We start from the raw sequence: 14,880 nt of genomic DNA, 5'->3' as shown, positions 1-14,880 counted from the left end.
TGGTATTAATGAGTTTTATTATTTTTAAACATGTTGGCAATCTTTAGTAATGATTGGCAAAATCAGAATAAAAATAGATTATTAATTCTCTGACCTCAAAAGAGGGTACAATACAGGTGTTCCTAGGGAAAAGATTAAATTGAACCATTCATTTTTTGCTTTTCATAGGAACTGTCAAAGGAAAATTTGCAGAAATGGAAAAACAGAGACAAGAAGAAGAAAGAAAAAGAATGGAAGAGGAAAGACAGCGAAGAATTGAACAAGACATGATTGAGAAAAGAAAAATTCAGAGAGAACTGGCAAAGAGAGCACAAGAGGTATGCTGACAAAAAATCCTTTGGAAATTATGAAAATTACAAGTAGTAATCACTTTTGATTTCCAAGGCAAACACAGCAAATCTGAAGCATCGTGTTGTATTTGGAAAATCTGTTGAAAACCTGTTGCCTCACTAGTCAGTGTCACATTTGCTATAACTTAAATTAGGGTTTTATGTCCCCGCACATCATTAATTTACATTGTGCAATTGAAACACTTTCTCTTTGCCTACCAATTCATAGAGCTGAAGTATCCAGCAATGAAAGGGTCATTTTCTCATGTTTTAATTTGCTGATAGATTTTGTTACATTCCAAAAATTTATATTTGTAAATTTCAAACATTTCATTTGAAAATTAGAGACTAACAGCCTCTAACTGGACTATGGTTTGTACCAGCACTCTGTGGATAGACAAAGTCCCTTTCTCTGGTAGCTTAAAATGATACTGAGGATCATTTCTGTTGCAGTTTGTGAGGGCAATATACTCTTCTTTATTGGTGGGGAGTGTCATCTTTGTGGTGAGTTGATTGAGACTGTCCTCTACAGTGAATATTAGGATGTATGTGAATTTTGAAGATTGGCTCCTGGGCTTTCATTTTCTCAAAAAAAGGGCAGGCCTTTGTGTGTATAAATGTTTCATTATTATTAATAATGCGGATATATCCTATATCAGTATAACACTGGTAGTTGAAGGGTGCACTCCTAACCCACTTTCCAGCACCCACATAAGGGCAATACAGCTCCTAGGTAAGGCAACAAACATTCCCTTACTTTGAGGAGACCTCCATGAGTGTCCCCCAACTGTAGGATGTAGCACACGTCCCATTGGCACAGTTATGCTAGTGCTGGAAAGTGGGTTAGGATTTGAGCCAAAGTAACTGATATGTTACAGTATGACACAAGATACAGACAGAATAGTTATCATACCAAGTAATCATAATGCATAAAGAACATGGATGTAACAAGGATGGCTCCTATTATTTGAATATGGCCATTGAGATGTGCAGGAAAAAGATAATGCACGGCACCAGCAGTTGAATGGTTTTTTTCTACTTTACAAAATCAAAAACGGAAAACGCTTTTCTATGGAAGCACAGTCACTGAATGGCTTTAGTGTGGTATAAGGTAAATCAGATTTGGAGTGTCTGTACAGGATCTAAATGATTTACTGAAAAGGAGGTTTCAAAATATTGCAGCAGAAAATCTTTCACCTCAAAGATTTTGATTCTGACTGAGATCTGGTAACAAAATATATTTTCTTTGAATGGAATGAAATGTTCAAAGGTAGGTTATGTTCACAGAGTACATTACAGCCCAAGCCTATGCATATCCACTCAGTACTAATAGGATTGGGCTGTTAGTGTTTTTAATATGCACCTGACTTGACATTAATTTTGGGGTACTTGTCACATAACTGATGACTGTTATATGTATCTTTATACAGTGAGTCATGGCTAATTACTAGATTATTTAATATTATTAACAGTATTTATATACCACTTTTCAACAAAAGTTCACAAAGCGGTTTACAGAAAAAAATCAAATAACTGAGATCAGAGTTAGATCAGAGATTTTCAACCTTTTTCATCTGACGGCACACTGACAAGGCACTAAAATTTTCAAGGCACACTATCAAGTCTTTTGATAATTAACAAGGCACATCGCACTGACAGCAGGGGCTAACATCTCCCAGTGGCCCTACTAACAAATGATCCTCCCCGAAACTTCTACCACACATCTGCAGACCATCCATGGCACACCAGTGTGCCATGGCACAGTGGTTGAAAATGGCTGAACTAGATATTAAATAGCATTTGAAGTTCCGGCAACCTTTATAGCCATTCTTACTCAAGTTACGTTGCCATATTGGCCAGTGGCCAGGTCTAGAAAGCTGCTTGGGTTTCCTGTATGTTTTGTGCATTAAAGCTTATTGTTTTTATCCTTTTTATTATGGGGTGGGGACCACCTTCTGGAGCATTTGTTGAGCTCCATGTACACTGGATCAGGACCATTCTGGTAGACTTGCATTCCCCTTCGCCTGGCCTTGGCATGCTAGCCTACCATGCACATTTGGCCCAGTTTCACTTTCCATAGGGCTCAATACATTTTCCTTATCAGTGTCAATTGCACAACCCACCAACAATCAGGTTGCAACCCACTGATGGGTCACAATCTACAGATTGGGAAACACTGCACTAGTTTAAACATTACATCCGTCGGAAAACCTTTGGAGTGCTCCCTGCCAATTGCATTCAGTGTCAACAGGCTTTTGCTGCATATTCCTGATTGCGGTTGTACTTGGAGTGCAGATCCTGCACATGACTGGGAAGGAATGCTGTCCTGATGTTTTTCAGAAGGACTTTTTGATAACTTCCACATAGATGATGTGATACTTGAATTAGACCTAGTTTTTAATGGGAAAGCTGCTTTGGTAAATGTCCTCTTGAGATTTTTTTTTTTACAGTGTAACAAACTCCCATTGTTTTAGACTGTTAAGTAAGCTGCCATAGAATGCTGGCCTGGTATTTCATTGTTTTTTTAGCATCATTGTCATAAAGCAAATGAAAGTAACTAATTATTGGCTAATGGAATAGTCAGCCTGCAGGCTGTGCTCAGTGCCTGTAGTCAATTAAATTGAAGAGTATTTACTTGTAGCAGAGAATGGCCATACAGAACAGCTATGTAGACTAGATTTCATACTTGGGAGAGTCTGAGTACAATGTATGCACACACTGTCACCCTCAGGTTTGAAGGGCACGCATCTATGAAATTCATGAGTAGCTCTTTGAGGACTGGAAGCAAAAGAATGATCCTTTATGATCAACTGATTATTTTTAAAAGAATGTGTGCCAGATTTTACATGTGTGGCTCTTGCTTGAGAGAATGTGCATATATTTTGTATCTGCACATCCATAACTGACTACAGACAAAACACATGTCAAACCAGAGTGCACCTGAAGTCAGATTAAAGCCCTTGCCCGATACTACTATCCATGAAGAAATAACTGTGGCTCTTTGAATATGAGATCTCCCTAATGTGATCCAGGTAGAAAAGTTTTTGCCCTTTTGTTTTTCATATTACAGGGTCTGTTAGATCACACATTCTGATAAACAAGGTACAAACAGCCCCTTTTGCTCTTGACTTTCTGCACAACCTGTGACTCCCAGTTCAGCAACTACTTTCTCGCCAGGGATTTGATATATATTTATCCCATATACTCTGGCCTGCCCTCTTAGGTCATCTGAGGGGGCTTTCCTGCAAGTGCCACCTTTCTTCCAAGTAAGGGGGATGGTAGCATGAGGGCAAGCCTTCTCAGTAATGGTGCCACAGTTATGGAATTCCCTACAGGGGGAATTAAGATCCATTCCCCCCCCCCCCAAGGCATTTTGGTGAGGGCTTAAAACATTTTTGTTTCATTTTGCTTTTGGGTTGTCCGCTTCCTGTGTCTGTTACAGTTCCCTGACTTATTTTTGCCCTCTTCCACTTGGTGTCCCCCCCTTGTATTTCCTTTTTCTTTTGTTGTATTTTCTATTTTGTACTGCATATTGTATTTTTTTTTAATCTATAAATTGTAAGCTGCCTTGGGCATCTGCTTTCAGCAGAGGAAAGGTGGGTTGGAAATATTTTGAATGAATGAATGCCTCCTGGGACTGCAGAAACAGGGAGATTATCAAAACCTTGGTGTTGGTGGGTCATAGGTTGTGCAGGCCTACCATATTTGGTACAGCGTGGAGGCAGGCCTGTTAAAGTCTGAGCCTTTTACAGGGTTGAGCTGTTTTTCTGAAGAGTAATGTCTGACCAGGGCCAAGAGGGCTGTAGCAGTGCAGCATTTGTTACAGTGGACAGTGAAAGTGTAGGACACTACATTTGCACATTTTAATGCTGCAGTTTGATTTATAATCCCTCATCAATTTGCACAATATTTTCATGTTATGTTTGAAAAGAGAAGGCAAAGAGCCAAAGTAACATTATTATGTAAAATTCTTATTTAATAGATTGATGAACAATTAAACAATTCGGGAACTGAATCGGCTTCGGAGGTAATCAGTCTTATTTACAATGCAACATTCACCTATTTTTGATTCACTGTTGTTACTATAGTACTGATTGAGTTTAAAAAAACACTCTTGAGTGTTATGTAACATTTTGAGAAATGCACAGAGCCACACTTTTATAGCCCATCAGATAGATGTAAGTTCAGAATTGCTAGTATTTTCCTACCTGTTTACATACTGACTTTTCTCTGACTTTTTGCCATTGGCTTTCCTCTCCTGTGGTAATAAGGAATGGGTTCTACTTTTGCATATGTAAAGGCCAGATTTCCAATTTCTGTTTCCTCATCTGATTTATAGGAGTACAGTGTGTATCTACTTCCGATTGGTTATCTGCTATTCTGGGGTAATATACAGGGCATTCTCAAGTGGTGTCTTTGGGAAACAACCTATTGCTTATAATTTTGCAACTGGGCCAAAAGACTGACTGAACTGCTATCATAAGAACATAAGAAGAGCCCTGTTGGATCAGGCCAAAGGTCCATCTAGTTCAGCTTCCTGTATCTCACAGTGGCCCACCAAATGCCCCAGGGAGTACACAAGACAACAGACACAACCTTCATCCTGGTGCCCTCCCCTGCATCTGGCACTCAGAGGCAGCCTGCCTCTTAAAACCAAGAGCTTGCATATACCTATTATGACTTGTAAACCGTAATGAACTTTTTCTACAGAAATTTGTCCAACCCCCTCTTAAAGGCATCCAGGCAAGGATACCAGGGAATAGCTGAAACATCATGGGCTCTTTTGACCACAGTTTCTTCTGAACAGACTTGCTTCGGATTAGGCTTTCGAAGCTATTGAATATATGTGGCTCCAGAAAGTACTTTGTGAAATCTCTAAGAGACCTTTTAAATCCTCGTATTAAAAACTATTTACCATTGCAGAGTCTTTTACGTTTTAGGGCACTCAAGCAATTAGCTACTTATCAAATGACTAAGGGCCAAACTACATGTAATGGTAAGTTTGGGCCTAATCCTATCCAACTTTCCTGCACCGGTGCAGCCGCAATGCAGCCCTGAGGTAAGGGAACAAATGTTCCCATACCTTGAGGAGGCCTCTGTGACGGCCTCCTCACCATGGGATGTAGTGCAGGCCCCATTGGCACGACTTCCCTGGCACTGGAAAATTGGATAGGATTGGGCAGTTATTAACTGAAGGATTTGAAGTAGGAGGTGAACCTAACGTATCCTAAAGTAGAAATGGACCTATTGTTGTCTTTAGTTAAAACACAAAAATTAGCCATGGGGAACCTAGTCAGGACCACAGCTGGGGGGGGGGTAGTGGAGGTAATTTAGCTCTTTCCCCTTATGCTATTTTCTACCTGAAAATTGCCTTCCCACCACCACCAACATTTCCACGAGCTTAATGCTGCAGTTTGAAGCAGCTTAGTATGACATGTTGTTTGGCCCTGACATTGAAAAGGTCCCTAGAGGAGAAACTGCCTAGCAAGTGCATATATGTGTGTTATGTACTGCCTTGAGCTCCATAATGGGGGTATGGAAAGGCAAGATACAAACATAATACATAGCATTTAACTATTAATGTATTTAAGTAACAATAAGTTATGTATTTAACTTCAGTTTGCATAATCATGCTTAACCAAATGCACAGCAACACCTTGGTCTGTTAAGCTGAAGTACTCTTTAAGAAGCTGATTTACAGACTGTGATCCTAAATGAAGTTAACAATTCTCAGATATCTTATTGGTTTTCATGTGCAAACAGTTTTCTGGAGAGCAGTTGTAACACGGAAGTCAGTTCCACTGTGCTATGACAGTGGCACATGGGACTGGACAGAAGAATCCCTGCAATGGTGCATCAGCTGCACCAGCAAGTACACTTGGCCCGTGTCCCTCTGTTGCTTTGAGACAGACAGACAGACCTGTGGCACACAGTGTGGTTGGTGTTTTGTCCCCCACCCACCATAAAAACCTTTTACAGAGGAGGTTTGAAGCAAGAACTGAGATGTGAGAAAGAAGGTGAGATTGGCAGGTGAGATACCCCATAAGGAAAGTTGAAGTAATGCTGTCATCCTAGCAACAGTGTGATAAAATGGGAATATCTTACCTGAGAATTCCTCTTCCTGGGAAGAGAAAGGGGGGGAATTCCTGATCCTTCAAGGAGATCTATTAGAAACATACCTAATAACTTCTGTGTTTGAGGAGCATCCTTTCAAACTTCATGCACTTCACCCAGATTAGCATTTGGAGAAGGTAGGTACCAGACTTATGGCTAATTGTTAATGTTTGAAATAGTTTGGGCAATGCTACATTTAAGAGATCTCAAGAATATTAGCCTTCAGTTCCCAGGCTGAACTTCTGAGAAGAAATACCTTGAGAGTCACTTTACAAACAACCAAAAAACAACTTATTCTCATGCAGACTATTCCTCATATGTGAACCAATGCTTTTGGGGCTGCACTAGTTCAGGTTAGGGACACTTTAGATAATTTCAGTAATCACAGTAAATTGTGTAAGCTGGTTTTGTGTACTGGCTAGCAGAGTGCATTACAAACTGGGAGGCCCCTGGTTTGAAACTCAACTCTGTCTTGAACTTGGTAGTATTTTTGGCAAGCCATTCTCTCTCCACTCAGCCATTTGGGGACGATAATTGTGGTGGCTGTACGAATCACAAGATCATATATTTAAGTCTTTTGAACACTTGGAAATGTTACACAGGTATGAAATATGATCAAGCTTCTTACAAATGTCTGCCTACCAGGCCCTGAGTTGAAACCTCTGATATCAAGTTTGCTATCTAAAGGCTATTAGTACCACTGGAAGATGGTGTTTACTGTGACAACAAATCATTACCCTGCCCTTTTAAAAAAAGGAAAAAAGTGAACATCTTGGTGGAAGTGCAAATATTCATAGGCAAATGACCAAATGTTCATGGTAACATTGTTTTTAACAACAGGAAGGTGATGATTCCTTGCTAGTGACAGTCATTCCCGTAAAACCTAGCAACACACCTGGAAAGATGAAAATAAGTTTTGAGGACTTAGAGAAAGAGAGAGAAGAGCAAGAAAGGCGAAAGCATGAGGAAGAGAAACGACTGAGATATGAACAGGAAAAGCAGGCTCTCAGGGAAGTCAAATATTTTTCACCAGATGTGGTAAGCAAAATGGGAAGAACCCTTTACCTAAGCATGCTTACTGAAAAGTAGGTCCCATTGATTTCAATGGAACTTTCTTCTAGGCAAGGGGCTTAGGACTATAGGACAAAGTAAGATGCATGCATTAATCACACATAGCCTGCACGTATTAATATCATGAGGATTTAAGTTTCGGAAATAAACTTGGTACATAGGATGAAGATGAAAGCCAAGAGAGTGAAGGAAAACAATTGCTCTCTCCTGGAAAAGTGAAATTAACATTTGAAGAACTGGAAAAACAGAGGCAACAAAATCAGAGGAGACAAGCAGAAGAGGAGGCAAGACAACGCTTGGAAGAAGAAAAACGTGCCTTTGAGGAAGCAAGGCAACAAATGGTAAGCATGCTTCAACCTTCCAGAGTAGAACAAGACTGTCTTTATTAGGGAGGATATAGTAAAATCAATGTTGTATTGCTACTTTTCTGGGGATTTGTTTTGCTGCTTTTTAGGGGAGCATGGCAGAGCTCTTACCTTTTAGATTTCTTAGAAATATATTACGTTAATTAAGTAACTGCATCCAGCGCAAGTTTGAGGCCCAAAGCAATACAGCCCAAGGCAAAGGGAAACGTTACCATGTTGTGCTGCAGCGGCCCCAATGGGTCTACTCGGATCTGCACCAACTGATGAGGTGGTGCAAATCTGAGCAGCCCAGGATGGCCTTGGGCTGCCCAGGAACGGGGTCAGTATCCAGCATAACCCCCAGATCCTGGCCCCGCTCTCCGGCCTCCCGTCCACAGTCCTGACCGCCACCCACCTCCCTCCGCCCGGAAAGCCTCCTCCCTGCACTTTCCACGCCCCCCCCAACCCAAGTCAGCTGAGCTTGGCCGACGCAACGCAGCCTCTCCCTGGGGCTCACGGCAGCAGAGGGAGGCCGGCGCATGTCTGTGGGCTGGCCTGTCTTCCCTCTGAGTGGACAAAAGTGCTTTATGGCACTTTTCCGACACTCCTGGGCCGGCACAAGGGACTTGCGTCAGCCCAAGTAAATTCTAGGATTGCGCCCGTAGGCTGCAATCCTGTACACAGTTACCTTGGAATAAATCCTATTAAACTTAATGAAGCTTACTTCTTAGCAGACATGCATAGGATAGTGCTGTAAGACCCTGATGTACAGTCTTTCCCATTAATTAGATTGGTGAAACACAAAGGTTGTACTAATTGGAGACAGAAACATTTATAAAGTCACTTTTGCTGCCATCTTCATTTCAAAAACCCCATGAATCCAAAGTATGTAATGCTCCAATCCTATTCCTCACCATCCTGTGTGATGCAGCTGTCTGTCCAAGCACACACTGCATACTATGGTGGATGGGTGCAACCAGACAGCTTAAGAATAATAAACTACTTGATGTGGTATCTGGGAGCCAACAGCATGGACACTGGGCCTCTAGCCATTTGTGGTTGAGGTCCCTTAGTACAATGTAGCGACTAACATTGTAAGTCCTTAGTAAGATTGGGCTGGCTGTATAGGTCACTGGATTTCCTTGAGGGTAGGGGGCAAAACAAGAAAAAAATTTCCAGGCACCTGGCCACTGGTGTAAAGCTGCTGCTCCTCCTTGACATCAGAGCCAGCTGCTATTGCAAAAGTAAAAGCTTTTGCAGTCTCAGCTGGCTCTGATGGTAAGGTTCAGGTGGCCAAGTACCTGAAGAAACTTAGTGTTTTGCCCCTCCCCTCCAGGAACACCTGTGGTATAGCCGTTTGAGCACTGTCATTTTATTGTTCACGGTAAGCTTTTATCACTCTTTGTTCTGTAAAATGTTATTTTTTGTGATTACCTAGAGTTGTACCTAAGGTCTTCTTCCATGAACTTCATGCCATCCCCCCACACTATAGGATCAGTTTTTTGGAAGGTTCTGAAGGAAAGTGTTGGAAAGCTCCATTCTGCTTATGGGTCTCTGGATCCAAATCTCCTAAACTAGCCCTAACTTTGAACATGCTTTTAAAGATCTAAAAATATTTTTTTAATGATTTCTCTAAAGGTAAACAAAGATGATGATGATGATAGTGAAACTGAAAATTCTGTCAAAGAATTCCGTCCTGGGAAACTGATACTTAGCTTTGAGGAATTAGAAAGACAGAGGCAAGAAGAAGAAAAAAGGAGGACAGAGGAGGAAGCCAGAAGGCGTATAGAAGAGGAGAAAAGGGCATTTGCTGAGGCAAGAAAAAGCATGGTAAGAACTGTAGGTCAACCGCCACATTGTTTTGGTTTGTTTATAAATTACTATTTGCTTACCGCATTCTTCAGGGAGACAGTATCAAAATACTGGGATCATATGGACTAGCGTTTCACAATGTTTGTCCCCCACCATATCACTTAGCATGGTCCACCTATTGGAAGTACCACCAGAAAACTGGCAATGATGTCATTACCAGTTACTTCTGGATTGGAAGACCACATGCAAATACTGGTAAGAAGATCAAGGCAAGCTGGAGTGCTTTTTCAAGGTCTGCCTGCCAAGCTGAGCCTTCTACTGATGCTTGTTTTGTTGAATTGCTGGTCTCATTGCCAGGTGGCAGGGGTCTAAGGGTCTCATGGGTTCCAACAGACACCACTTCAGGTACTACTGGTTAAGAAACACTGATAGATAGTTCAGGATAAAATGGAGATAAGCAGAAGAATGAGGAGACATTGTCTGCAAAAGGCCAGAAATGGACAGATTCTGCCTTCAGATTATTAGAATTAGAATTTATTGAATTTTAAGCATGCCCACTTGAAGTAAATCTGCAGGTATTCCGAGATGACATGCACATGACAGAAAAAGCTGGTAATTTTATGAGTGGGAGGGAGCAGAAAAGATAATTCTGACACAATTGTAGCTGCCTCTCTTACAAGATCTGTTGACAACTGCCTGATGGAACACAACTGTCAGGGAAAGGCAAGCTATGCACTTGAATGGTGTGCACCTAGCTGTGCAAAGCACTTGACTGGAAGACCAGGATGCAAGCAGGACACTAACCTGGATAGTAACCAGAAGCTGGAAGTCTCAATAGCCAAATATTTTGTGTTTACATGAATTGTTAGCTGCCTTGAGTGCCTCATTTTCAGGAGAACGTAAGAGCCCCACTGGATCAGGTTCAAGGCTTATCTAGTTCAGCTTCCTGTATCTAACAGCGGCCCTCAGGGAGCACATAAGACCATAAGATATTTGCATCTCGCTGCTACTCCCCTGCATCTGGCATTCTATTGATCCTCATACCCCCCCCCCCCAACGAAGTCATCAGATTGCACTTGGGTTTAATTTGTGCTACTTTATTAAACTCAGTGACAATTTTTAATGCATGAAACCTACTGAACATACCTTCCCTCCCTCACCAGCCTGAAATAGGCAAAAAAAAAAAAACCACTATCCATGACCAATTCAGAAATGAATGACAATTCCTACAATTTTCCTACAGAAAAAAATTCCTACCCAGCCCTTATAATGAGCGACCAGCTATTCTCAGACTGTACATACCCATCATGGCTTGTAACCTGTGATGGAGTTTTCCTCCATAAATCTGTCCACTCATTTTAGAGGCATCTAGCCAGATGCCATCATCATATCCTGTGGCAAGGAGTTCCACAGACAAATTGCATGCTGGGAAAAAAAGAGGTGCTCTCTTCTGCACCTTTTCTAGTTCCATTATGTCCTTTTTAAGATGTGGGGACCAGAACTGAACACAATATACAATTGATTTGTACAGGAGAAAGGAAGAAAATATTTTAATAAATATACATTATGTGTGCAATTTCAATATCTCAGTGAGGCTATCAAGCTGAAAAGTTTGCCTGCCTTGGTGTACTGAGCTAGCTGGACCAATAGTCTGGCTCAGTAAGAGCCAGCTTCCTAAAGCTTTTTACAGATCACAAGTCCATATAATTTATGGTTAAATTACAGATAACAAGTTACTTCAGATTAGAATACTTAAGTAACTTAATTATAGATTAAACATACAAGTATCCATATAATTAGTGAAATGATACTTTTTTTTTCTAACAGACTTCAGATGATGAGCTTACACAGTTATCAAAAACTGCATCTCAAGAATCTCTCACACCTGGAAAACTGGAAATTAACTTTGAGGAGTTACTGAGACAAAAAATGGAAGAAGAAAAGAGACGCACAGAAGAAGAACGCAGACAAAAAATGGAAATGGAAAAGCAAGAATTTGAGCAGCTCAGACAAGAAATGGGCGAGGTCTCTGATTTTGCTTTTTAGCCAAAGTTGCCTTTCTTGCTTTCATTTGGAGTTGCCCACTTCTTGAAATAAATCAGGGAATGAGAAAAGCATGCACAGAGTTCAGAAGCTTGTAGTTAGAGGCTGAAAACTGTAGTTGGGAGATGGCTAACTAGACTTGAAAACTTAGCAGCAGACCGGATGAGATAGTTGTAGATTCACGTAACTTAATGCTCCCACTCAAATTAATGCAATGCACATGACAGGGATCTCGGTTAAGGTGGCACATACATTTGGTTTCACTGTTTAGAAATTGCATCTGTTTCATTTACAGTATGCTTGTGGCATGTTTCTCTTTTATCAGGAGGAGGAGGAGTGTGAAACCTTTGAGCTTAGCCGGGAATATGAGGAACTAATAAGATTAAAAAGAAGTGGCTCCATTCAAGCAAAGAACTTGAAGAAAAAGTTTGAAAAAATTGGTCAGTTGTCTGAACAAGAAATACAGAAAAAAATTGAGGAAGAAAGAGCAAAGAGGAGAGCTCTGGATCAGGAAATAAAAGAAAGAGAAGCAGAGAAATTTCAAGAGGTTTGTTAGTTTTGTAGCATTCGTGTCATGGTATTTAATAATCTTGGCATGGACAGCAAGTTGAAGCTTGCCCCAGGATACCACAGTTCCATTAAGGCAGTTTATGTTCCCTCCACAGACTTTATCAAGACCTCTTGGGAACACCAGAAAAAAGGACACTAGTCCTAGCACTAGTAACACTAAAAGTTACAGCTAGCTGTCTTTGCTCCTCCTTTCTATTTATTTTGATTTTGTGCAACAGTCTAGATGAAAATAAATTGAAAGCACTTCAGGAGAAAACAGCATACTTAAAATCAGACAAACATCATATACTTGCAAATATTCCTATCAATGTCACTTTTTTAACTAAAAGACATATGTTGTCATTTAAACTTCCAACATGCTGATGCCAGCCCCCTTTTTTCAGTTCTTCCTATAGAAAATCTAGAACTCACAAGCATTCCTTCAACATCTTTATCATTAGGTCTGTACCATATCTGATATCCATACATACATTATTTGCAGGCTTTGAATTGGAGACTAGTGGAATGAGCAACATTAATGAATCCATTCCATCTCTGGCAGCACTTCCATTCTGCCTCCATATTGTCTGGAAGAGATGGGATTGCAGGACTGGACTTTAGAGGCATGTTTCTTGCTTGAAATGCAACACAGTGAAATCACCTCCATGCAGTGACTTCAACTGCAGTGGTACCACCCATGTAGGTAGATGTTTCACATGAAAGATTATGCCTGCATAAAGATCATCCTATAGGGTAAACTGTGTGTGCATTAGGCCCAAGAATGCAAGAACATCCTAGAAGTGTGTGCCCATGTAGCACATCTTTTGTCCCCACCTCCAATCTTTTAATTATGACCTATTCCTCTTTAGTATTAGGGAAGCTTATAGTTCCTTTTCACTTTCAAGTATACTGTAGATTCCCATAAAATTGAATCATTTCAAATTACACGTCCAGCCTATTTATACATAGATTTTTTATACACAGATTTGACTCAACACGAATGGCCCCTGCAGATGAGAAGGAATGCGCTGATCCCTGGAGAAGGGGAAAAATGTTTAAAAAACTGAACAGTCCTTTAACAATAGCCTTCTTAATGAGACAGAGCAGCTGGCTGACAATCCATCAATCCTTCTCTCTCCAGGAGACTCCTTCCTTCCCCCTGAGCAGTGAAAGAAAGGTGATCACTTTGCATTGGTGAAGGGAGGGGCTGAGTGAAGCATTTGGAGGACTGATTGATGGATTGTCTACTTAATGACTCTTATCTTACATCACAAAGGTCAGCAAGGCTGTTTTTAAATCACAGCAAAGAAGCTGTGTTTTTTAAATTGGATTTGCTAGTTTTTGCCACCCACCTGAGTGCTTGGAAGGGAACCCACAGGAATAATGAGGCTCAACCTGTAGTAGTGTTCTCTGTGCAGTCCACAGGACAGTAATCTGTAAGTCATATTGTTAACATGCTCCTCTTTCAGGATAAAAAAAGGCCCAGGATTATTTTCAATAGTTAATTCAGGTCTGTTCCAATTTATGTTGTCATCAATGTTTGATTTTTCTTTCTCCACATTTACACAAACTCTTGGTACTGATTGCTTGGTTGGTCGCTTTGGAGGGACTGTACTGGTGGGGGTGGGGGGGGTGCGTGCTCTTGTAGGGAGGAGAGAAGGGAACTAGTGATTGGTATCTTATGGTAGAAGGCCCTATATGTTGTGCTACCTTTGTAGCTAGTTCTTGCAAAAAGGTCAGGTTCATGTTTCTGCAAAAGCCCCTCTTTAGGGATTTATACAGTCCAATGCCAAAATGCTTGTGCTTACCTGTATACGTACCCAGATCTTCTCATCTTCTACTGTACCTCCAAAACTAAGTGGCCAACTTCCCCCTTGACGTTGTTAGAACCACTACCACATTGTGTCTGTTAGGAGGGAGGTCCATGGTGGTTTCTTGTTTTCCTGACCAATAGTAAATGTTTGTAACCATTGTGGCCTTGGAGGGGGAAGAAAATATACCCATTTTTGTATTAGCACGCACAGTGCCTATAATGGGTACATCAGCAGCAGGCTGAGGCTTCTAGTGAAAGATGCTTCAGTCTTTCACATCAGCTGTATGTTTTTTAGACAAAGTTCTAGATTACCAGATATATTTGTGTAAGTCAACATTTAACTTCAATGTGACCCTGAAAACCTTGGTTGACATATATTGGTGAGTGAAGTAAGGTCTCCTCAGCTTCTACAAACAGCTGCTTGGTGGGGTGGGGAGAGACCAGACTGACAAGCGGGACATGTGGGGGGGAAAAAAACAGAGCTGGTTTATTTTTTGTTCTGAAACGGGACAGAAACAGAACTACTGCAGATACCCAAGTATAAGTCAGTTTCACAGATATGTCGAGGGCAGGTTTTGAGCAAAAAATCACGGAATTTTCTGTGACCCCTGGATAAGTTGGGGGGGGGTTAACTATAGTAAAATTAGACAAAAATATATAATTCACATTTGTGCACTGCTGTATCACTTCACATGGTCCATCTATTGGAAGTACCACCAGATGTAACTGGCAACACTGTCATTGCCAGTTAATTCCTGATTCGGAGGCCAGACACAACATGACAAAACACCAGTAAGAGGCTCCG

At 41.0% G+C, this 14,880-nt stretch overlaps 1 protein-coding gene across 7 annotated transcripts in view; it reads left to right on the top strand.

Moving 5' to 3' along the window:
• Nucleotides 1-14,880, top strand: part of NEXN (nexilin F-actin binding protein) — a 39,194-nt gene that overhangs the window by 19,760 nt on the left and 4,554 nt on the right. For 4 of the 7 annotated variants that reach the window (XM_066623418.1, XM_066623417.1, XM_066623419.1 and 1 more), the window contains 7 exons: nucleotides 169-317; nucleotides 4,312-4,356; nucleotides 7,284-7,481; nucleotides 7,676-7,855; nucleotides 9,497-9,688; nucleotides 11,498-11,695; nucleotides 12,039-12,260. In XM_066623418.1, the coding sequence (XP_066479515.1) occupies nucleotides 169-317; nucleotides 4,312-4,356; nucleotides 7,284-7,481; nucleotides 7,676-7,855; nucleotides 9,497-9,688; nucleotides 11,498-11,695; nucleotides 12,039-12,260 (1,184 nt within the window). The remainder of the gene's footprint in view (nucleotides 1-168; nucleotides 318-4,311; nucleotides 4,357-7,283; nucleotides 7,482-7,675; nucleotides 7,856-9,496; nucleotides 9,689-11,497; nucleotides 11,696-12,038; nucleotides 12,261-14,880) is intronic. The other 3 variants (XM_066623421.1, XM_066623422.1, XM_066623423.1) reach the window with 3 other exon arrangements.

The sequence above is a fragment of the Tiliqua scincoides genome, chromosome 4 (genome assembly GCF_035046505.1).
Source record: "Tiliqua scincoides isolate rTilSci1 chromosome 4, rTilSci1.hap2, whole genome shotgun sequence".
Taxonomy (NCBI): domain Eukaryota; kingdom Metazoa; phylum Chordata; class Lepidosauria; order Squamata; family Scincidae; genus Tiliqua; species Tiliqua scincoides.
The sequence above is the reverse complement of the archived record's forward strand: the minus strand, read 5'-3'. Positions and strand labels throughout refer to the sequence as shown.